This window comes from Ascaphus truei, chromosome 12, assembly GCF_040206685.1.
Source record: "Ascaphus truei isolate aAscTru1 chromosome 12, aAscTru1.hap1, whole genome shotgun sequence".
Classification (NCBI taxonomy): Eukaryota; Metazoa; Chordata; class Amphibia; order Anura; family Ascaphidae; genus Ascaphus; species Ascaphus truei.
The window spans coordinates 11,533,454-11,559,482 of NC_134494.1; the positions used below are offsets into that span (position 1 = coordinate 11,533,454).

A 26,029-nucleotide genomic window follows, 5' to 3' on the forward strand; every position below is an offset into this window, starting at 1 on the left:
TCATTTTTAACTATTCCTGCACTTTCTGACCTAAAATGGGGCAGAAAGCTGCCTAACATCTTTGGACTATGTCACATATCCCCCTCCGCAGCTCACACCTACTGGGGTGAGCGGCCATGGACCTCACTGGGGTGAGCGTCCTACCTGAAATACTTGAACTAACTCCTCAGTACAATATTAAGTATTCACATGACACGAATATGAACTTTTTCCACGGCAATTATGGACAATAGGTTTCGTCATAAGAGACTATACTTGGCAAACATATTTTGTTGCTCTCTATTAGGGAACTATTTTGAAAAATAAGTGTCTAGCACACATTTTTACAACCCAGGATATGCTAAATATATTCACAAAACCAGACAATTTCTATTACCTCCCTGGGTTTTTCTACTCTAGAATATGAACCTCATTATATATTTACCAACCGAAAAGGGAATTTTTTTTCTATATTGTAAGCTACCAATATTTATTTATTTATTTATTTTTTTATACGACAGCCTTGTAAACTTAAGGGCCATCAACCCTGTATATTAATTTGTATTTTAGCTACATTTTCAACACAGAGAACCAATATAACATTGTAATATTGACAAAATGCTTATTCTAGAGGCCTAATATAGCATAACTACACTAGCTTATTTGCAAAGTTAAGTGACATAGTCCACTCATATAACATAAAAATCGGTCATTCCCAAACATTTTTCCTTTTTTTTTTTTCCCTTGACTTCCAGTCCATTACATCTTCTGACTTCATTTCAACACCCGCTGCAACCTGCAAATGACTGGACTGTTTCTTTAGCTTCTGACGGAACTCTGGGGCCGGATAGTCTTTGTCTTTATATTGTGGCCCAGAGTGGCGAGATCCGGAAAAATTCAAGGCCAGCGTTGACCTTCGTCGCTTTTGCTTTGCAACCTTTGAACCTTTATGGTACTTCTTACTGCCATGTATTTTCTCACGACCATCACTCTCAGAGATTTGGGATTTTCCCTTTGGGGCAATTATATGGTACTTAGAAGATGAAGCACTGATTAAATGGAGCACCTTCACATTGATGGAGCTCTCACTAACTCCGGCTGTACCCTGTGGCATTTTACCTTTGCAGTCGGCAGGCATGTAGTCTTGGGCCTCTCTTTCCTGAGGCCTACATTTATTCAGGCGGAAGTACCGCTGGATAACCAGTGACGCATTTCTCAGGGTTTGATAGCGAATCCTGTTCTGTGTCATCCTAGTCAGAGATTGGATTTTTATAGTTGCTCCTTTCATAATGAGGAATCTGTTTCGTACCATGCGGGCACAGTAGAATGATTGAAGAACACAGGCTGCTTTATTCCGGCGATTGAACTGACGAATTTTCATCCCTCTGTAGGCAGCCTGTAGGATGATAGTTGCGGCGCGTTTATGCCGATAATTTTCTCTTTCCCTTCTTCCTTGGATAAGAGCTTTGCAGTGCTTCTGAATTATTCTAATGCTTTTCTCCTTTTTCAAAACGTTAAGTTCCTCCACGAGAGAATTCTGTTTTGTGCATACATGTCGCAATTCTGTTCTCAGAGCGTCCATTTCTTCCTGGTGCTGGCTCTGAGTGTGCATCAATGCATTCTGTAGTGCTTCCTGCACTTCTACTTTTTCCTGAGTCAACTGTTTCTTTACTTTTTCTGCTTGGTCAGTCAAATCTGAATTTTTCAATTTCAGAGTCTCATTTTCTTGCTTTACAGTCTCTAACTCACTCAGGGCAATCTCATGGGTTTGCTTCAACATTCCCAGCTCTGTGTTCAGACCGTGGCCCTCCAGGCGTGAGTTTTGCACCTCTGTGCTGAGTGTGTGAACCTCTTGTAGAGCTTTCCCGTATTTCTGTTTTAGGATAGCAATTACGGTGTTGGCCTTTTCCAAACTAGTCATCACCTCTTCCAGCTCACTCCGTAAGAGAGACTCTGTTTTCTTCAAAGCCTCGTGCTCTTGTAAAGCTGGGAGTATACACCTCTGTAACTCTGCGTTCGCTTCTTGCACCTTCTTCCAACATTCTCGCTCCTTCACCAAATCCTGCCACAGGACTTCATAATCATGGCGGGCAGCTTGGAGTGCAGAAACCAAAGCCTCTTTATCCTGGTTCAAGGATTCAGCTTCCCTTTGCTCCTCCTTTTCCTTTGCCACTGTTCCCGTGACAATTCTGCCGGTCACTCCGGTCTGCAGCACATCTCGGCGCCTTTCTGACGCATGTCCTGACAGCGCAGGTTCAAGTGGCTCGGTCACTTCCCCTGTGACTTGAGGAACAGTTTTCTTTTTCTTCTTCTTTCTTTTTGCTTTATTAGCTCCAGAGATATCAGTGGTACTGGGCACACACTCACTGGTATCAGCTTCCACATCTTGCTTGCACTCATAGGGCGTTGCTTGCTTTTGCAGCTGTTTGTCTTTGAAAATTTTGGGGCACACATCTTCCATGTGACCTACTTTATGACAGGCCCAACATACTAAATTCCTCTGTAGGTATGGCTCTCTTCCAGGGGCCACATACGAATCGTCGTCATCATCATCATCATCGTATGGCCTGAAGGGACACTGTTTTTCATGATTATGTACATTACAAAACAAACATTTCACATCGGCCATTTTAGAAACCCGTCAGGGACAATTTTCTAGCTGCAATTTCACTCACTTCAGCAACTTACATACAGCACTTGCTAGCTGCAAATTCACTCACTTCAGCAAATGGCATTAGCTTTACAAACAGCACTTGCTAGATGCAATTTTTTTTTTTTTTCTTCAGCAAAACATTTTGGTTTTCTGTTTGGGTTCAGGGTGCTATTGCATCCACACTTCGCACATTCTCTGTGTATGCTAGAAGCACAACTGATATACACAGTGGGACAGACTTCACTCATAGCATCTGTATTTTACTTCAGCTGGGCGGCCATTTTAAACCCCCGCATTTATTTGCAAACCCACAGACTTTAGTGTCGACCCGCATTCTCCACCATATGTGACAAACGCCCCTCTTTTGTAGTGCTGACGTCTGTCTGGGTTCTTCCCGACACAGTCTTCTAGGGTTAATTATACAACAAACAGGTTCATGCAAAGTATTATATTGCTTAAGTCAGGCTTCTGCCTGCTTTATTTTCATCCAAGAAATGTACTGTAGCTTTAACATGTGTAGGTTAGTGGCACTCAGACATTTTCATTCAGCAGTTCACTTATATCAGTGTCATAGCATTTCACACAGTGTCACTTTTAAGAAATAAAAACCAAATCATATAAAGAAATCCTATCCCTTTCAGGGAACTAACTACACATCAGAATCAGCCTCTAACTGCGAACTAACTGGGCCAACTAACCTGGTTCCCCAGCTTAAAAAAAGGCCCTCTCATTTACTGTAGGGTCACTAGATACAGCACAGTCTTTTAGCAACAGCAATAAACATTTGTTTTGTTTTGTCTTATCTGTTCGTGGTGGGAACACGGTCCCAAGTGTCCAGGCAAATCCTCTGGTACTGTGATACTTGGAGGGGCCGTCCACCCCGAACTGGATTCCGGGGAGCAGCGATAACCCCAGCCTCCAGGCTCTAAGGAGAGAGAGTGAAATGCAAAACCTCTCTGCTCTCAATACCTGTGCATGTGATTAGAAGAGCAGGTGAGGGAGAACTAGAGCCATTGTAATCTGATGTCTGGATTTTCCATCCAGCTGCCTGAGTTAATGGGAAGCTGTGGAACGGATCATTTTTAACTATTCCTGCACTTTCTGACCTAAAATGGGGCAGAAAGCTGCCTAACATCTTTGGACTATGTCACAATATATATATATATACATACATACATACATACATACATACATACTGTACATCATATAAAAAACAACCCTCCCCAAAACATATAAAAAATACCCCAGCCCATACAAAAATACCCCAAAGCCCCCCAATACATATAAAATTTCTTCCGAGCCCCCAATACATATAAAAAGTCCCCCAAGCCCCCCAATACATATACAAATTCCCCCAAACCCCCCAATACATATAAACAATACCCCCAAGCCCCCCAATACATATAAAAATACAGACTTACCTTGGGTCAGGCCAGGCCCGGTGGCTGCGGGGGTCTTCTGGCTGGGGGTGGGGCCGGCCAGCGCTGCAAATTTCACCTGACCTCTGGCCAGGCCCTGCTGCTGTTTGTGGCTGGGCCCCAACTCTCAGCTGCCTGCAGGACCTTTCCTCTCTCTGTCCCACGCCGCCGAGCTTCCACTGCTGGTGCACGATTGGGTTCTCACGTCAGTGGGCCAGGCTTACTTCCGGCACGCTGATGTCAGATAGCCCCGTCGCTCGCCCCCAGTGGAAGCTCGGCGGCGTATTTAATCTGCCACTCGGATTGTCGGTGATAGAAAAAAAAATGGTGGATTTGCCTTCTTGAGACTGATCCACGGAAATCCGCGACTTTAAAGAACTGGCCAATCTATGGCAGCTACAAATACTGTATGCCAAAGACAAAATTCACCCTTCTCTAATGGCAGCAACTAATTTCATTTTAACTCTCAATCCCACCTAAACAGCTTTATAAATGTGTGGTAATTTACACAGTGTAACAAATTATTTCAATTTGCTATGTTGTGTGCATGCTATATTGAAATATAAATCTGGCTAAAATAGTTTTGTTGTCAATAAAATTACTTCAACACCCAAACCGATCTAAACAGCTTTATGAACACTTAGTAACTGATACTGTGCAATAAACTGTTGCAACTGGTTATCTTTACAACCAACACAGTATACTCAGATAATCATTGGTTACCTTCTGAATAGGATTTTTTTATTCACTTATATTAGCACAATTCGTTTCTCATATATTTTTTATAATTTTAAATAAAGATTGAATTGTTTTTTCTTTCACATTACCCCTCAGGGAATTTGCTACAGTAAATTATGTTATAACTGTATAACTTTAATTAACATGCATATTGATCGTGTCAAACCCCATGGGTGTATGACCCTCCATATCATCTTCTCTTTCATTAAAACAAATAGTTAATATAAAAATTATTGGTTAGTGTGCATTTGTCAGATTGTTCCCTCCACTTCTGGTGGGATTATTTTCTTATATTTTGTATGTTGCTACCTCTGTTTTATGTGTACTTTACTAAAGCTATATACCCTGCATAACATAATATATAGCCTTTTTCAGGGTAGGGTACATGTAATTGGTGTCTTAATCACTATACATTTTTAGCTTGTATGCATGCCTGAAAACAGATGAATGATAGAATACAACCAGGCACATACAGTACATGCATAGGCGGAAGGACCACAAGCAATCTGAAAGAGTTTAATTAAATATACTGTATGCATTAGATTAGTGCAAAGTATTTTTGCAAAGTTTTTATTATAAAGATAATGGAATGTGGTAAAGCTCCCTTTGCTACTGCCTGAATAGCAGTACAGTATATTCTCCTTCAGTACAGTCTCCGTTATACAGTATTTATATTTTGCGCATATGCTTAAACTAAGTATGGAATTCCTTACAAAGTGGAAAGCTTTGTACGAGGACTGAAATAGACTGTTCTTGTCCTTCCTTAACATTATAATGTATTGCAACAGTAACTGGAATCGCGATGACTCTTGATGTCTTCATATATTCTTTTTGTTTTTGTTTTGCTGCAATACTACAGAATTAGAAAATGATAACACCTTATGAAAATTTAGAAAATTAATATTTTGTTTTTCAAATTTGTTTCTTCAAAAGACTCCTTGTTGTTGTTGCACTAAGTCCTCTTCTATGTCGAATGGGTTATGGATTCAATTGGCGATGGGGAACAATTATAATTTGGAGTGGATTAAGAGGTGCATTTACTTTGAATATGGCTTTAGTGGCTTTCCAAACAGAAAACCTTGGTACAGAACAAGATAAGAGTAAGGTAAGTTGTTCTGAAAATAAAATTACTTATTCAAGAGATTGGTTCGAGTTGTCGATTTCAGCCACGAGTTCACACATGAATAACACCAACACCAGTTGTTATTAGTAAATAAAATGTGTTGGTTACTTAGCTTTGGATATTCATAATTTTATGGCACTCAGTCAGAATATTGCTCAATGGACCCCTACATCTCTTAATGATAAAAAAGAAGAAAAATGCACAACTCATAGTGTAGTAAGTCAAATAAAATATATTAGTGATATATCAAAGTTAGTAATGCACGTATAAAAAGACCATTTCTTTTGGGCATGTTACCACGGTCACGCCGGAACTCCCACAGGTAAGTAGCATCCACAGCTACTTCAGGAGTCCTGAGTAGGTCTCATTCACCAGGTGTTACCTGGATAGATTCTGTAATGGCATCACTTCAAGATTCCAACCGATACGTGAATAGTATAAAAGTTCAAAGATTCCAGTGAGGGGTCTAAGACCTCCGTTTAAACACAAAATGAGGAAGTTGCCAATCACCACTCATGGATATTAAAGCGTGACTGTCCAGTATTGCAGTAAGTGGATGTGCACAGGATCATCAATAATCAGCAACAGCTGCAAGGCGAAAGGCAGCTCATCTGCACAATTCAGAACTCAATTCCAGGCATTAATAAACAGAACGCTAGCATAATACTCACTAGTCAATTTACTAAAGTTGTCAGCAGACGTAAAGAAGCAATTCCTATGTCGGCATGTAGCAAGACTCACCTATATAGCAGGGGGCAGTGGCCAATGACGTCACCTTAAGTGCCGTGATAAGCGCAAAGCTGTAGGTGTCCAGGCACAGCCAATGATTTACCTGCACAAGTGATTGCCAGCCGCAGGAAATTGTCACTAGCGGAGCGCTAGATTAGAGCAAATATACTTGTGGAATATTGTTAATTCTGTCATCCAATGCATTTCGTAGGTGTACAACCTACGTGTAGTGTAGTATATTATCACTTGATGATGCCTGGTCAATAGTTGTTATTCTGTGATCACGTTTATACTGCGCAAAGAGCCAAGTACACCCTTGGGCTCAACCACAATTGAAGGTCTGGCACATTTCATGCTGTACAAATGTATCGAAGACATTCAGGCATTCATCCAACATGGTGCAATAAATCCTAAAACATTGATGGTGTTTGTGATGTTGTGACCTCTGAAGTGGGAACTCACGTTAGTTCATTAGTGTTGTTATTATTATTATTGCTTTGATATCTTTTTTTCACTATTATCTCTATTATCTCTATAGAGTAGGTTTATCTTCCCTGCTCCTGAAACCTTCTAATATTTCAATTTTTATTCCAATTTCATTGTTCTCCTTTCAAATAATCGTCTTCATCTCTCCTGAATTTCCGCAGTTTTACATTATTGATTTATTTTTCAAGAGTACAGCTCAACCCTGTTATAGCGCGATCCGCTATAACGCGGATCCGCAAAATAACACGGTGTGAGCGTGAACCCCGAATATTCAATTTAAAAAAAAATTGCCAAACTTTACACATACACACAAATACACATAGACATACACATACACCCCCATACCTCTGGTTGTGCTGGGGATCGTGGTGGGGCTGCTGGCACCTCACTCCTGCCTTCTCCCTCTACCCAATATGCATTGGGATCATGGTGGGGATGCTTCCGGTCTGGCCTCAGTGATTCACTATCTCTTGGCAGCGCATCTCCCTAGTGCTCAGTGACTATCTGTTTTCCCCACATACTGCAATTTACAGGAGCATTCCAGCAGATATATTATGTGGTCAGATCTACATGTAATACAGTAGTCCACCAAGCATTTTTCACCAGTCACAATTAACCAAAATTCAACGTTATTGGGGGATCTGAATTGGCATGCTCTACACGTTTTACAGCCAAAAAAACCTTTTTGTTGAAACCAGCTGGTTGGATTTGCCGATTTCTTCCTTAATGCACTAGGTGCTAATTTGTCGTTAAGGTTGCAGGCTTTTTTGAAAGTAATATTGGGTCTATCTGGGATACTTGTTCCTAAAATAGGATCATTTTTAAGAATGTCCCAGTGTTTATTAATGATATTTTTAATATCTCCTGCCCCTCTATTATAGCTAGTGAGGGAAGCAAAATCAAACTTCCCATCGTTGATCTGCTTTTTTAATAATTCCTGTCTGTCTAGCAAATCCACTGTATGCATTCCTTTGTTGACCGTTTATCTCTTGTAGTTTTTCTCTGCAAATCTTTTTTGAATCAGATTAGCCTATGATAGAAATGTGTTTCTATCAGTGCAATTCCTTTTGATTCGAGTGAATTGTCCAGATGGAAAGTTGCCCATCCACCTGGATAGATGACAACTAGATCTTAAAATGTAGTTGTTTTTATCTATTTATTTAAAGTAGGTCTTGGTTTTGATCACATTGTTTTCTATGCAAATTGTTAAATCTAGGACGTTAATTTGGTGATTACTTTGTTGACTAGTGAACCTCAAATTGCTTTCATTTGTGTTCATGGTGTTAAGGAATGTTTCTAGTCATTCTTCCCCCTCCCCCCCTTTCCACACCAGGAACACGTCATTGATGAAACAACGATATAGGACCAGGCCCGCACCGAGCTCTCCCTCAGACCAGATGTTACTGTCCTCCCAAACTGCCATAAACAGATTGGCATAGCTCGGTGCGAACCTGGAGCCCATCGCCGTTCCACGTTGTTGCAAGTAAAAAATCATCACCGTACCAGAAAAAATTGTGACCTAAAATAAACCAAATACTATCAATAATGAAATCAACCTGGGCTTCTGGAAGATCTATGTCCCTCTGTAGTACCTGGCTTTGCATCCCTTAGTGTGTTGAATCGATGTGTATAATGACATCACATCACATGTAGCTATTATATAATGTTCCTCCCATTTAGTTTTACTCAATGTTCAATAAATCTGTTGTATCTCGTAAATTCACCCTTGTTGTACCACGTATTTCTGCAAAAATGTATCAATGTACAATGATAAGTTTGCTGTTAGTGAGTCAATCCCCGAGACTATTGGTCTGCCTGGGGAATTGACTACACTTTTATGCACCTTTGGGAGGAAATAAAACACAGGTAACTTAGACTGATCATTAAATAGGAACTTGTATTCTTGTTTATTTAATATTCCTATCTCTTTTCCTCCATCCAATAGACATTTCAACTCCTCCGTAAACAGTTTAGTGGGGTTAGATTTTAATTTCACATAAGTGTCTTTATCACCTAATAATCGAAGAGACTCTGTTTCGTAGTTGACCCTTTCTATCAGAACAACCCCCTCTCCCCTTTTGTCAGCCTGTTTAATGACTACATTGTCATTTTCCATTAGTTCTTTCAAAGCCTCTTTTTCTTTTTTTGTCAAATTGTTTTTCTGTTTGGTCTGGTTCTGCATTAGACCCTCAAAATCTTTGTTGATCAATCCCCTACAGTAATAGGGGATTTGCTACACTACGGCATACAATATACATGTTTGCTAGACTATGTTGGTATTTGATGCTACATTTTAAATTCATTCCTTTGGATCATACAGATCACAGAGACCTACCAAGTGTTTTTCACTGGAACATTTGTTTCTACACTTTAGAGTCTCTCAACTCCATTTAGGGTTCTACACCCAGGCCAGTGCCCTGTGCGAATATCAGGGTTGCGTTACCATTAAGAACACATTACTCAGGTGTTCTTTTTTTAAGTATTTATGTTCTTGATGCCTTTATTTTAAAGATTATACCCAATAAATATTATTTTTCATTACACCTAAATCACTTTACTGCTGAGCACCATTCAGGGAATTCTTCTCCTTAGTACCCACAGTGTACTTTCTTGCTACAATGCTTTTTTATGTGCCTTGTTATATTTTGCACTATGTAAGTGTACATTCATTATCTTTTAACCTTGATAATGTTTGCATTGTTTGCTGGATTGTACTATGTTGGCTTTTTCGTTCCATTAACCCCTGCGCTGCCACATCCACATCACATGGAGTAAGATCATCTTACATTCAGCATAGAGAAGACTGAATAGGTTTCCCCTCATCCATTATTGCCACAGTTTTGGACACGTTTATTTACATTGGGAAAATCTGAGTTCCCACTTCAGAGGTCACCACATCAAAAACACCCTCACTGTTTTAGGGTTTATTGCACCACGATGTGTTTTTATTCTCTTTCATATACATTCATTTGAAACTGTGCTCCCTTACTTCAAGTATCGTTCTATCAGAGCAAACTCCATTCGTCAAAGGGTTTTTGAGCAGCACTGATACATATTTGTTGGCACTTTTTGCTGCACAATTGTTGTCACCTTTTTCACTGCATGTGGTATGTGTTTTGACATCACTTTATTTCACTATATAATTTCACTTATTTGCACATTAATTGTCACTACCTCGTCATAGGAGCGCCCTTTCCGTTTTTTCTGTCAATTCATCTAACATCCCAGTTAGGAAGGCGGGGGAGTCACCTGGTCTTCAAATGCTTTTCATAACACACTATTTCAGCAGTTATTCTCCATCGCAGCAACTACATTTCAGCATATTCGACTTTTTAGTAAGAGACAAAAGTTAGCCCATCATGCACCCTGGCCATCAGAAACACAACAAAACTCCATTCTCATTACATTAGTTAAACAAAAACCAAGGATAAATTTCACACAATGATATAGAGTTTTCCTACTGTACCTAAATTGATGAAGGCCCTTTTGTAGGGGCAACTAATTTCTTGGGGACCCTAAAATGACTTACCATTGTTACGACTAGGACGCAAAAGCCCAAACTCTAGTTCTTTGAGGAAGATCATGTGACCAGGCAGTCACTAGATACAATTAGTGCACTGCTAGAGAGGGCAGTGCTCAAATAGGTGTGTGTCAGAGCCTGTTTCAGAAGAGCAAAGAGATGTGACTTTCTAAATGGTTGCTATAGAAACAAGAAAATGCTTGTTACATTATAATACATTCAAAATGTAATTCAGTTTTTTTTTTTTAAATGCCACAAGTATTTTCTCATAGTACAGAACTGATTTACTTTTAAAAAAACACGTACAATATAGCTTGGTCTGCAGCTTTAATGATATCTCATAAGGGGAAAAATAAATTCCTTCCTGAGTTAACGCCGCATTTTTATGAATCTGCTGCTCAGTCCTTGTATAGCTATACCGCAGTCCTGATTTTAGGGTACCATGACTCCGTTATTGCTATTGAAATGTCCCGATCACGTGACGTGAGACATTTACATGCATAGGAGATACCGGCACCCCATAACGGGGCCTGTATCTCGGGAAACAGGGGTCCCCAAATGTAAAATCAACAAGGTTCTGCTCCGCAGACCCCCTGCTACAATACACTTGTAAAAAAATTAAAATATGTAATAACCACCAAAACATAATCCACCCTCTGTCCCCACACATAAAATCATTATTTATTTTTTTACACATAGAATTAATACCACAGGCCGGCGGGGGTCCCTGGGTGGTCCCAACGGGTGACTGCCGGCCCCACAGTGCACCCCGGGGGGTGCTCATGGGTGTTTGGGGGCTCTTGGGTGGTCCCTGCTAGGTTCTGTTGGCCTCCAGGAGGTCCCAATGGGGTCCACGGGTGGTACCCACTGGTTTCCGGGGGGGCCCCGGGTCATCCCATCTGGTGGTTCCCACGGGGATCTGGGGGCCCTTGGGTGGTTCCCACGGGGCTCTGGGAGCCCTCTAGTGGTCCCCACAGGTCCCCATGGGCCCCAAAGGGGTCCCCAGTTCCTCCCAGCAGGTGTCCGTGGGTCCTCAGGTGGTCTCCGTGGGCGTCTGGGGGTCCTTGGGTGGTCCCCGTGGGTCCCCGCTGGCCTGCGGTACCATTCCTGTATTTAAAAAAACAAAAACATGGCCTACATTTCAATAAATTCCACCCCCCCACCATACACATACAGTATAGTAATGGGCAAAATAACTATTATCCAAATATGGATAATAGATTACTTGCACATTATTAAACACAACATTAGCCATGCAGTGTAAATAAAGTAAATAAAACCATTCTACTTACCCCAGGCAATGTGAAGGGTGTCCTCGTCAGCTTACTGCAGGTCCATGTCCTCCGTTGCCAGAAAGCATACTTAATAAATACATTCTAATGGCCCCTAGCCCCTTAATCACTTTAGCGGTTAATAACCGCTGAAGAAACACAAAAAGAAGGTGCTTTCAGGCGCTAAAATCCCTTGGAAATGGGGATGTAACAAGGAATAAAATAAAATAATAGTAATAGCAGGGCAGCCAGGAAACACTGGTAGAACAACACCAGAATGGCAACAAGGAACAGATACAAACCAGCGCCCGTATAGAAAATGTCCAATAAGTCCCAAATAGAGTCCAGAAGGGGGGATTCCAAATGGTCCAAACGAAGAAAGATCTCCAGTCAGGGGGTCCGTGGCATATGGACAAAGACAAAAAAGAAAATCATAGTGTAACTTGTATCAGTTAAAAACAAACAAACAACAGAGAACAAACCACAAAAAACATAACACTTAACACTAAAGCTGAAAATAAAATAACTATTTATTAAAACAAAGGAGCCTGCTGCAGCGGGTAATCAAGGGGTTAAAACCCAAAACCCTACTTACAGCAGGACCGGAACAAATGAGTGTGGGATCGCCAAGCAGGGACAGGTGTCAGGAGCTGAGAGGGTTCTCTGTGGGCTCTCAGATGTGCGGTGTCGCTGGTATATGTCATGTACTCTTTCCGACCTCTGAAGGCTCCAAAACGAATGCAGAGGAGGAGGAAGACAAACACAGCCACATCCGTCGAACACAGCCTCTCTTGTGATGACGCCGTATCCTGCTGGGTAGATCCAATACGATGCACACAGCCAGCTATCTTCAAGGTGCCGTGACCTTTGACCCTACGCATTTCGTGACTAACGTCACTTCCTCAGGGGATGATTTTTTAGATCTGAATCTGTATATTGTTAATAACATAATTCTTACAAAGACTTTTTTTAAACCTGTCCAGGCCAATACCTATCTAATGGCGGATAGCCATCATAATCCCCAGTGGATCAGTAATATACCCAAGGGGCAGTTCGTCCGCCTGAAGCGCAACTGTTCAGACTCCCGGACATTTGCGCACCAGGCGGAAGAATTGAAACAGAAATTCATTCAAAGAAAATATCCGGTCGAGCAACTGAACCAGGTTATGGGACAGGTAGATCTAATCGACCGGTCCACACTGCTTGAGTATCATAGAAAACCTAGATCTAATGGTGATGACAATATAGCTTTTGTCACACAGTACAATCAGATGGCACCATGTATTAGACATGTGCTAAAAAAGTATTGGCCTATTCTTTTGAGAGATAACACTCTGGCACAGGTACTTACCCCCGCTCCGAATATAATTTTCACTAAGGCTAGCAATCTGAAATCTTTAGTAGCACCTAGCTGTCCACTGTCCAAGACGAAATCTCATTCGTCTAACGCAGTAAATGGCTTTTTCACATGCACTAGGTGCACTGCCTGTTTATATGGCAAAACAGGCACAATGTTTAAGTCTAATGTCACCTCAAAAATGTATTCCATAAAATCCTTAATTAATTGCCATTCAGCATATGTAATCTATTGGCTTACCTGTCCATATGGCCTACAGTATGTAGGACGCACTGGGAGGTCCTTCCAAAGAAGGATCTACGAACACGTGTATAATATTAAAAAGGGTCTAACAACCCATAGCGTGTCAATGGTTTGAACTTAGACTTTGATCTAGGGGTCTTTCTGATTTAATAGAAAGGGTCTTTTGTACATGTGCTATTTTTCCTTTCTTTTTATTTTTATCTATTAAGATCATCTTTATTCATTTAGACTATTTAGATTATTCATTATTTCTGATCATCCAAAGTTTGCATCTATGATTGTATTAATATTATTTATACTAGTATTTGTTATATTAGGCCAAAATAATTTATTATTATTATAATTATTATTTTTATTGCAACCTAATCTCTTTTTTATAATGCCAGGTGTTTGTAAGTTTTGTATTTGTTTATATGTTTGTCCAAGTCCTAGTTCGTTTTGTTAGAAGCTGAATTTTTAAACTTTATTGGATTCAATATATGCCTGTCCAATCAGTGTCGAGTGAGGTGCATATAACAGGACTTCACCCCCACTAAATCATCCCCTGAGGAAGTGAAATCAGTCACGAAACGCATAGGGTCAAAGGTCACGGCGCCTTGGAGATAGCTGGCTGTGTACAGGATATGACGTCATCACAAGAGAGGCTGTGTTCGACGGATGTGGCTGTGTTTGTCTTCCTCCTCCTCTGCATTCGTTTTGGAGCCTTCAGAGGTCGGAAAGAGTACATGACATATACCAGCGACACCGCACATCTGAGAGCCCACAGAGAACCCTCTCAGCTCCTGACACCTGTCCCTGCTTGGCGATCCCACACTCATTTGTTCCGGTCCTGCTGTAAGTAGGGTTTTGGGTTTTAACCCCTTGATTACCCGCTGCAGCAGGCTCCTTTGTTTTAATAAATAGTTATTTTATTTTCAGCTTTAGTGTTGTGTTATGTTTTTTGTGGTTTGTTCTCTGTTGTTTGTTTGTTTTTAAATGATACAAGTTACACTATGATTTTCTTTTTTGTCTTTGTCCATATGCCACGGACCCCCTGACTGGAGATCTTTCTTCGTTTGGACCATTTGGAATCCCCCCTTTTGGACTCTATTTGGGACTTATTGGACATTTTCTATACGGGCGCTGGTTTGTATCTGTTCCTGGTTAATAACCACTATAGTAATTAAGGGGTTAACTCACCCTGCCCCGCTACCCACCTGGGAGGCCTAAACACCCACCCCGGACCCACTATACCCACCCTGTACCCATAGAGTGGCATAGTGGTACATCATACCCATATAATATGGGCATGCTAAGCCAATATAGCACTCAATGGGCACCCTAATCAAAATACATGAATGCCCAAAAGACACAATAATAAAACATACACAAACACAAACACCCCAATTCAATAAATAAAAACACTAGCCAACAAATGCAATTAATAAAAGCACTAACCAACACAACAATGAATTAATTGAACCACTAAACAACAAAGCAATTAATTAATAAAAGCACTAGGCAACACAACAATGAATTAATTGAAACAAACAAAGCAATTAATTATTAAAACAACTACCATTAAAAGCAGGACCCAACACAAGACATCATTAATTCAAAACGAAAATCAATCGCACTAAATATTAAAACTAAGGCAGCAAAATGAAAAACAATTAAATCCACATAATAAACTAAAATAGAAAAGAATCACACTCGATACAAAGCAAACAATTTAAAAAAATGCATTGGATAATAATGTATTAATCTTTACCCTAGAAGGGTACAGATTAATACATTATCTATCAATGGGCAATGAAAAACATAAAAAAATACATATCCAATCAAAAAACCTGTAAAAAATTTTTTTTACATACATTCAATATTACAGTATGCTTACCTTTAGAAGCGTTGACCCTCCGACTCCTGGGGAATCAGAAAGCACACGTACCGAAAAGGCCTCAAACGCCATGTGACACCAGCCTGTGTTATTAATCCTGTGTAAAAAATAATAATAATGGTTTTATGTGGGGCACAGGGGGTTTGTGGGTTGTGTATAGGTGTTTATTACATATTGCTATGGTTATCGTTGGCCTAGGAGGTGGGTTTTGGGGCTGTTGTGTGTATTTGTGTTTATTGTGGGTAGCGGGAGCGGGTGAAGGGGGTAGTACAGTAGCCCCAAGGATGGATGTTTAGGCCTACCGTGTGGGTAGCGGGAGGGGTTAACTCCTTCATTACCTTAGCGGTATTAACCGCTAAGGTCGTGAAAGGATTAATCCCACCCACAACCCCCCCCCCAGTAAGGCCTAAAGACCCACAAAGGACTAAATACCACCTTCACCCACCCCTGCTACCCCCAATAAGCATGGCACTGGTGGTTAACCCCTTCATTGCCTTAGCGGTTAGCCGCTAAGGTAATGAAGTGCTCTGCAAATGCATTTTTCCGGCATATGATTCATGCCTGGGGTCTTCGGTGCTGGTATTAATGGATATCAGCTCCGGAGACTCCGGCATCAATCCGATGCAGGAAAAAAGCCTGATTTTTCAGGTCCAGCGGCCGCGGGGGTTGACGTTTCCTCCTCCCTCCTTCTCCACTCAACATTTTTTGCAAGCTGGGGTCTTGCTTCGTCAGGAGCAACCAAGTGCCAACCCCAGCGGCTGCTTTCAGGGAACAAACACGGAGGACTCAGGTGACAAGGACGCACACCGGGCAGCAACTTCTGAGCAAAGAAACCTTTATGTGTCCTGAGTGGTAGTACCAAAATCTATACTGCAGTTACAAGAAACCACCAGGAAGCTGCAGACTAATAGAAGCTAAACTTTCTACGACACACTCCCTCATCCCCAGCGCACCTCCCCTGGACTAGGCCAGAATTCCCTCCCGGTCCAAAGTAGATCCCCTGACTCACTGTAGATGGTGTATGCTGTGTATGCTGTAGGGAAAGGCCTTAGATAGGGATCCTTTCCCCGTAGTATGTCAGTAAGGGACATCAGCAGCAGGACATTGCTTCTGAAGGTGAAGTGCGGCCTAAAGTCTATGAGCAGAGTAAGGCCATAGTATCCGAGACTCTACTATAGGGGTACAATCCAGCTTGAGGCCCCTCCAGAGGCATCGGCCTAAGGATCATCACAGCAGAGGAACCGGTGGATCGCGGTACAGAATCACGTTGCGGATCCACAGAATTATTTGCTTATTAACCTGGTCTGGACGGAGATCAGGAAGGTATTACTCACGTGCACCAATGGGCCCCAACACACTAAGGGAAGCATTATCTCACACAAGCTCTTTGGGGAGGGACTTGTTTGTGGACACTAGGGGTTAAGTGCCCAGGCACTCCAACATTTTGGGGATTCCAGCCGGGAGGTGTTGTTGTGTGGGAAAGGCCTTGCATGGCCTTGTTCTACTTGATGTGTGAGATATATATGTGTGTTTAGTAAATACAGTTATAATATACCTGCGTGTAATTACTGTGTATATTGGTTCCGGTGAGGGGCTCCTCCCATCACGCTGGGATCCCTCGCCAGTGGAGGCGCTGCACGGAGACGATAATTATACCCCAGTTTCCCAGGCGCGGAGGCTCAGACCCCCTGATAGCCAAACAGGTGACAGCAGCACTGGTAATTCCTCTATCCAGGGGGTACAAGGGCTACAACTGTATATTGAAACTTTAATGTTTTTACAAGGCGTTAGTTAATTGTTGTGCTAAATCTGTATCTACAACTACTGTATATAATCATGAACCATATACCATTTTACATGCTCTACAGGTGTGTTTATAAATGTACATTGGTATATTTGTCTGACTTTTTGAGACTCGAAAACTGGATTTCCCAAAACAAACTGTTTTTAAACACTGACAAGACGGTAACAATGGTATTTGGGACCAAGACTAAATTTGTAAAGCTTCCAGTGACTGAGCTCCTGATTAGAACCAACGCTAAAACCACCCTAACACCTGTCACTAGTTTTAAATACCTGGGTTTATGGTTTGACTCCCACTTAACATTCGGGATGCACATTGATACCCTGACAACCAAGACCTATGCCAAACTAGGGGTACTTTACAGGAACAAATCCTCCCTAAGTCTCCTGGTCAGAAAGCGTATTGCACAGCAGATGCTAATGCCAATTATTGACTATGGAGACATAGTATATGGCTCGGCTCCTCAAACCCACCTTAGCAAACTTGACACCCTCTACAATTCAATTTGTCGTTTTGTTCTCCAATGCAACTACAACACACATCACTGCGAAATGCTCAAAGAACTAGATTGGTCATCACTAGAGTCTAGGCGCAAAGTTCACCTTTCCTGTCTCACCCTCAAATACTTTCTGGGCAAGCTACCCAGCTACCTGAACAAGCTCCTCACCCCTACCACATGCAGTACCTATCACCTGAGATCAGACTCCAAAAGACTATTCATGGTCCCAAGACTCAACAAAGTATCCGGACGTTCCTCCTTCTCCTTCCGTGCACCCCAAAACTGGAACAACCTACCAGAGACTCTCATATCCACCACCAGCTTAAGTTCTTTCAAATCTAAGGCTGTCTCACACTTTAATCTGGTCTGTAACTGTTTCATACGCTCATAATATATATTTTCTTTAACTGTGCATGCAATGTCTTGTATATAATGTATACCTTGTTCATTTATGTAACTGTATTTGTAACCATGTATTATTTTGTTTTACTCTGTGCCCAGGACATACTTGAAAACGAGAGGTAACTCTCAATGTATTACTTCCTGGTAAAATATTTTATAAATAAATATAGCTCAAATTAAATATCAATACTCCATGCCAGGACAGAAAACCTGTACCTCTATCCACCGTATACCTGCTGCTTCTGTTCTGTACCATACTTACCATACTGTAGCATGCAGCAAGGAAATTCTGAATCTGTAATATACAAATTAGAAGTTTTGTTACAATTACTACATCGCTGTAGCCAAACCAGCAAGTTCTAAAACAACAGGCAAAACATTGCTAATCCACCAGCTGCATCGCTCCCTATAGTTTTAAAAACATGAGAACGATTATAAGTTTGCAGTTGCACACTCTAGGCATACAGTGTTCCTGTGTGAGGGAAATATTAGAAGCATACGTGTATACAGTACAGTACTTAATCAGTTCTGACCTGTCGAATCCTCTTAACAATCTTAGGGCCTCATACTAGTAGCTTCGATGAGATTGCTCCTAACTCAAACGGTTTGGCATGTTCCCGACGAACGGTTTGAAATTTGAGTTATCACAGTATTCAGAAATAATCTGAGCCCAACTCAAACCGTGCGGCAGGAAAATGCCTAAACCTCTTGGGACAGGACAAAAACTCATCTCAGCCTCACTCAATGGTCTCCCCATGCGATCTGGCTGCAGAGCTGCACAGAGAGAGCTACCTTTCCCTGCGCATATCTCACCAGCGATCGCAGTGTCTTAGTAAACATTTGAAAACTTGTGTACGTGAGCCGGGGGTTCTCCGGAGCAGAACCGCATTGATTTCAGGTCCGGGGACCCCCTGCTTCCCGAGATACAAGCCCCATTATCCCATTATGGGGTACCAGTATCTCCTATGCATTTAAATGTCCAGGTCACGTGACATGGGACATTTAAACGCATAGGATGCTGGCACCCCATAACATATCTGTATCTGTATCTCTGGAAGCAGGGTGTCCCCGGACCTGAAATCAACATGGTTCTGCTTTGGAAACCCCCCTGCTCACGGGGAGACCTGTATTCTGCAGTGCTGCATGTACAGTTGCGGCAGCTTTTATTCTCTCAAATCACCGGTTTGTCCCTGGCTGGTTCCTGGAATGCGACGCTGTTCACCTGGCGCATGCCGCGTTCACCTTGCATTCCCAGCCACGGGTCATGCCCGGCTGATGCGTTTATTGATAATGGTTCAGATTTTAATAGGCTGCAATGCTTCGCGTGTCCGCCAGATGGCAGAAATTCATGAATTGTAATGCGCCGAATCAGTAATGTGTCGGCTTGCAGGTGTTTCGTTTAAAAAATATACTGTACCACAGTGTGCCATTGTAACTTGGCCTTGGCCTTGAGACTGAAGGAAGAGGTTGCAAAAATGTATCAATTTAGGCGTTTCATATTAAAGAAAGACAAAGACCAGTTTCAGTTTGTGTTACACTATTCTGCAGAGACCCACCATGAGTGTTCAAGTGCAGCCCGCTTTCCAAAAACCTGACAGAAGTTACGTGTATTTGATATGGGCCGCGATTAATGCATCAGATGATAAGATGGCAACAGTTTGCCAAATGTATCAGTATTTTATCGAAAACTATGATTTTTACAAATTTTCGCCAACTCCTCATACGTGGAAGCGTGCAGTAAGGAAAAGGTTATGCAGCGACCCCTGTTTTCACCGTATTGAGCCCCAATTTGTTGGAGGGTATTGGTGTGTGTCACCGGATTTTTCCCGTATCTATGATCATGGAGGCGGCAAAAGGCGAAGGGTCATGTTAAAACCAACTAAAAAGCGACAGTCGCTGCCAAGCAATGCACCAGCACCAGCACCGGCTTCCAATGACGGTCCCACTGTCAGTGACAACCCTGAGCCTGAGCCTGAGTCGGATTTGGCGTGCAGTTTTGATGAAGCTTGCATGTACCTAAGCGATTTCCAGCCTCACCAGCTGACTACAGGTGGACTAGTCCCGCTGCAAACTGTCGACGTGGATGATGAAGAAAGCTGGAGTGGCAGTGGACCGGCGCCAGCTGAATGGGAAATTCAATGGTGAGTTGCCGTATTATTTTGGTGGGGCTGGCTGGGTACTTCTTTAGGGGGCTGACCATTACTGTACATTAAAACTTTTCTTTTTGTTTTAGGGCTACTTAGGGCCGCGGTCAAGTTCACGGGCAATTGGCGTGGGAACTTCTGTTCTAGGGCACCTAGAAATAAAAAAAAATTTGCCCCCAGATGTTAGGCACTGTATAGCACTGTACAGTATACTGTAGAAGACAAATAATGACACGATACTGAACATGTAGAATAAATGCATAGTTTTATTTATTCAGGTTTATTACACAGTATACTGAACGGCCGGAAAATATCAGCATACAGTACAATATTATCCATCGAAATCCCCCCATTAGCCATTTTCTTTTCTGATGAAAAACAAAAAGAAAAGTTTTAATGTACAGTAATGGTCAGCCCCCTAAAGAAGTACCCAGCCAGCCCCACCAAAATAATACGGCAACAAGACAGTACTCACCATAGAATTAAAATTCATTTTCCCCCAGATGTTAGGAACCCCCTCACTTCACCCCAACAGGGTCCGAGCATGTACAGTACAGTACTGTACTTTAAAATAAATTAAATATGCAATTTTACTATTACTGCGCGCGCACGCACAGACTGTGTACTGTAGGTTGAACCGCGAAGGTATTAGACTTCAAAGACAACAGCTCGCAAACGCCCCCATGCGTTTTTACACGGCATTGCAGTATTGCAGCCAGCGGGAATAAAATGCTTAAATCACAGCCGCGAAAATAACGCAATACACCCCGGGAGAAAACGACACATCACCGGGATATTCCGAAATTCGCGGAGCTAGCCAAGTTAGAATAAAGTTAATTGCTACTGTAGTTCTAAATTTTCCTGGGCCAATTGTTTCTTCACTTTTCCTGCTTTGTGAAGCTTCTCATTTCCTTCACTGGCCTTGTCAGACAAATCCAAATGTTCCTTTTCCAGACTTGCGTTCTCTCTTTTTACAGTCTCTATGTAACGCCTGTATGCCTGAGACCTGGCCAGTCCCCAGTACTGAGGTGGGTAAGGTTATAACACGCACCCACAGCAGTGAGGGCGTGCCCGGAGTGTGGTAGTGCATTGCCAGGCCTGTTGAGAAAGGGTTAACATATACTTGCAACGCCCAGGATATCAGAGTTTGGATAGTAATGTCCATGTGCCAGAGTTAAGGGGTAATAGAGAGCAGCGTGGTGATGTCCGTAAGCCAGTGTTCAAGGATAGGAGAAGGCAGCGTAGTCGTATCCGAATGCAGGGTTCAAGGGCAGGAGAAAGCAGGGTAATCCTATTCAAAGCAGAGTTCAAGCCAGGGAGATCCAAAGGTAAGCAGGGACGGGAACCAGCGCTCAAAGAGACAGGAGAGCCAAGCATAGAGACTGCACACACGGGGGTCACAAGAAGCTATGCAGAGCAATGAGCTAGAGGACAAACAGGGATTATAAAGGAGGGAGCATCAATGGGAGAGGAAGGAGGACAGAGGGTTGAGTGAGAGGTTGCAGGGATAGGTCAGAAGGAGCGAGGGAGGAGACAGGGGAATCACACAGGGATATGGCTTGTATGCTATGGGGGGGTGGAGCCAGAGCTCTGGGAAGGCCTATATCTGGAGCGTGTGCACGCGCCCTCTGTAAGGGTTGGATGTGCGCGGACAGTGTGTGCCAGAGAGCACGAGGAGCGTCGCGCTGCGGGGGCGCTCGCCAAGGAAGGTGAGAGAGCAGGGGAAGCGGCTGAAGGAGGTACTTTGACAGGTGAGGGAATAGAGAGACACCGCGAGCAGTGAGTGCCATGGAGGGGATCGGGTTTTGGGGATATGCGCGCACCTTGCGGGGAAGGCACGTGACAGCTGGGCACGCGTCCGGACACGCCGCAGAGGAATGGGTGCGGGAGGAAGAAGGGAGAGATGGATGAGGAGGCGAGGGAGGAACGTCAAAGACAGAGGGAGCAGGGGTGACGGGGACACATTGGGAAGCAGGAATCCCTTGAACCGTCACACTATCCCCCCTTGAGGATCGATCTCCAGACGATCCTGCCATGGCTTCTGGTGGAATTTCTGATGAAATTGCCAGAGGAGTTTGGGAGCGTGAATATGACGAGAAGGAATCCAGGAACGCTCCTCTGGACCATAACCTTTCCAGTGAACGAGGAACTGTAACTTGTCTCTGGACCAACGGGAATCGATTATGGAGTGAACCTCATATTCTTGCTGTCCGTGAATGGTCACAGGGTTGGGTTTTCGGGAATCGTCTGGAAAGTGAGCGCTTTGGATAACTGGTTTGACTAATGACACATGGAACACAGAAGGAATCCTCATGGTGGGAGGAAGTGCCAAACGGTATGCGACCGGATTGATCTTCTCAAGTATCTTAAAGGGACCCAAGAATCTCGGGGACAATTTCAGAGACGGAGTCTTGAGACTTATATTTTTTGAGGATAACCACACACTGTCTCCGGGTTTAAAGGAAGGGCCCGGTTGGCGTCGTCGATCTGCCTTTGTTTTTTGTCTTGAGACGCCAGTTTGTAGAGTCTTAAGAATCTTCCTCCAAGAGTTTTGAAGAGTAGAGACATGAGAATCTGCTGCGGGAACACCAGAAGGGAGGGAGGAGAGGGGAGGACTGCTAGGGTGGAATCCAAAATTAATGAAGAAAGGGGACTCTTGCGTAGATTCATTTTTAAGAGAGTTAATTGCAAACTCGGCCCAAGGTAATAGATCCACCCAGTTGTCTTGAGACTCGGAGACGAAACATCTGACATACTGCTCCAAGGTCTGATTCATTCTTTCCGTTTGACCGTTGGTCTGAGGGTGGTATCCAGAAGAAAATAGAAGGGAAATCCCAAGTCTCAGGGAAAACGCACGCCAAAATTTAGAGATGAATTGAGAACCTCTGTCAGAAACAATTGAAATAGGAACACTGTGTAATCTGAAAATTTCCATAGAAAAAATATCGACCAAAGTAGCAGAATTAGGGAGGCCCTTGAGGGGTATTAAGTGTGAATGCTTAGAAAATCTATCTACTACAACAAGAATGGTATTCATTCCTTTAGAATTGGGAAGCTCGACAATAAAGTCCATAGAGATGTGTTTCCAAGGTTGCTCTGGAATGGGAAGAGGCACGAGAAGACCAGAAGGTTTGTGATGGGCGGATTTACTCTGGGCACAGACCGGCCAAGCTCTGGTGAAATCAAAAATGTCCTTGTTCATCTTAGGCCACCAAAAGGTCCGTTTAATAAGATCCGCTGTCCTCTTGAAGCCTGGATGACCGGCCGATCTAGAAGAATGTCCCCAAAGTAGAATCTTGTGGCGGAAACGTGGAGCTGGCACCCTAAATCTCCTGGGAATGTGAACATGGGCTTTGTTGATTTCATCCAAAACATCGAAATTATTGGCAGAAATTATGCACTTGGCGGGGAGAATAGATTCAGAGGGTTCATTAGAGTCGTTTTATGTGGCAAACTGGCGAGAGAGAGCGTCTGCTTTTATATTTTTGGTACTGGGAATATAAGAAATGGTATAGTTGAAACGGGAGAAGAATAATGACCAGCGAGCCTGACGAGATCCTAAACGTTGAGCCTCCTCAATATACAATACATTTTTGTGATCGGTGAGGATGGCAATAGGCTCCTTGGTACCTTCGAGAAAATGCCTCCATTCCTGAAGAGCCAATTTAATGGCCAATAGCTCACGATTCCCAACATCATAATTTCTCTCGGCTGACGAGAACTTTCGAGAAAAAAAACCACAGGGATGGAGCTTCTCCTGGGGAGAGGATCTCTGAGAGAGTACTGCACCGGCTCCCACATCAGAGGCGTCAACTTCTAACGTGAAGGGAAGTGAAGTATCTGGATGTTGTAAGATGGGTGCAGAGACGAAGGCCTTTTTGAGAAACTCGAAGGCGTCAATGGCTTCGGGAGACCAAGTCGTAGGATCAGCACCCTTCTTAATCAAGGCGGTGATGGGTAGAGCAATGGTAGAAAAATTATGGATGAACTTCTGGTAATAATTGGCAAAGCCAAGGAAGCGCTGCACGGCCTTGAGAGAATTCGGCAGCGGCCAGTCGGGGACAGACTTCAATTTCTCTGGGTCCATAGAAAAACCTTGGTTAGAGATAATATAGCCTAGGAAGGCTGTGGACGTCTGGTGGAACAAACATTTCTCCATTTTAGCGTAGAGGCGATTAGCAAGAAGCCTAGAGAGTACCAGTTTGGTATGGCGAATGTGCTCCTCTAAATCCTTAGAGAAAATGAGAATGTCATCCAAATATACGATAACAAATGTTCCCAACACGTCCCGGAATATATCATTCATGAATTCTTGGAAAATGGCAGGAGCATTGCATAGCCCGAAGGGCATCACTAAATACTCATAATGTCCTGATCGCGTATTAAACGCGGTTTTCCATTCATCCCCTTCTCTTATACGGATGAGGTTATAGGCCCCTCTTAAATCGAGTTTGGAGAAGATAAAAGCTCCTTGTAGACTGTCGAATAGTTCAGAAATTAGGGGAAGAGGATATCGTTTTTTTATCGTAATTTTGTTGAGTCCGCGAAAGTCGATACAGGGTCTTAGCGATCCATCCTTCTTCTTCACGAAGAAGAAGCCTGCCCCAGCACGGGAGGTGGAGTTGCGGATGAATCCTTTCTCCAAATTTTCTTGGATGTAAGACGTCATAGCCTCAGTTTCAGGAACGGATAAAGGGTACGACTTCGACTTCGGGAGGATGGTTCCTGGGATTAAATCAATGGGACAATCGTAGGGACGATGGGGAGGCAGTACCTCAGCTTGTATTTTGTTGAAAACATCCAGGAACTCGTGATACACCGTCGGCAGAATAGACAGGTCGGAAATGGTGGTATCCAAACCGGCGAGCACAGCAGCAGGAGGAGTGGTAGACACTGCTTCGGATGAGGTAGGCCACTGGATAGGTAAGACGTCGGTCCAATCAATGCGCGGATTGTGGAGCTGCAGCCAAGGCAATCCTAGAATGACCTGGACGGTAGGAGAATGGAAGATATCAAAAACTATTACCTCCTTATGACCATCCACCGTGGTCAAAGGTAAGTGGGATGGACTCCCAGATGATGAAGGCTGGCTGAAGCGGACGTCCATCGATAGCTTCAAGACCAATGGGCGCTTTTCCCTTGACCAGAGGGATTTGATTCTCAGAGGTGAAGGTGTGATCCAGGAAGTTACCGCCAGACCCGGAGTCATTGAAAGCTTTTACTTCTAGTAGAAGGTCAGGACCGCCAGCGTTACAGGAAGCATCAGTTTCTTTGGGAGATCCTTAGGGAGAGAGGGGCAAGAGATTGTACCCAGTAAAAGCCCCTCTACCTTTACTGGGTGTTCCCGTTTCCCGGCTTCAGGGGACAGTTCTGGAGCCGATGTTCTGGGGAACCACAATAGTAACAGAGTCCCTTCTGACGACGTCGCATTCTCTCCGCAGCCCGTGGTTGTTGGCTACCGATTTGCATCGGCTCAGGAGCATCCAATGCCAGGAAGGGCGAAGGAGAAGACCTGTGAGAGACTGACAGGGAAGGAAGTGAACGGGAGCAGTGTCGCTCGTGACGTCGTTCTTGGGTACGTTGATCCATACGTATGCTGAGTGTAATTAGTTGTTCCAGAGAGGACGGCCGGGCGTGAGCTGCGAGATCATCTTTCAAAGTATCAGACAGTCCATGCCAATATGCTGCGGCAAGTGCCCCGTCGTTCCATTGAGTTTCAGCGGCGAGGGTGCGGAACTCTATTGCGTACTTAGCAGCAGATCTTCGAGCCTGTGTAATATGAAACAA

The 26,029-nt window shown here is 43.1% G+C and overlaps 1 protein-coding gene across 7 annotated transcripts in view; it reads left to right on the forward strand.

The window, feature by feature from the left end:
• LOC142463899 (sperm-specific sodium:proton exchanger-like) overlaps positions 1-26,029 on the forward strand; it is a 956,006-nt gene that overhangs the window by 355,114 nt on the left and 574,863 nt on the right. For all 7 annotated transcript variants that reach the window (XM_075566732.1, XM_075566736.1, XM_075566735.1 and 4 more), the window contains one exon: positions 5,722-5,893. In XM_075566732.1, the coding sequence (XP_075422847.1) occupies positions 5,722-5,893 (172 nt within the window). The remainder of the gene's footprint in view (positions 1-5,721; positions 5,894-26,029) is intronic.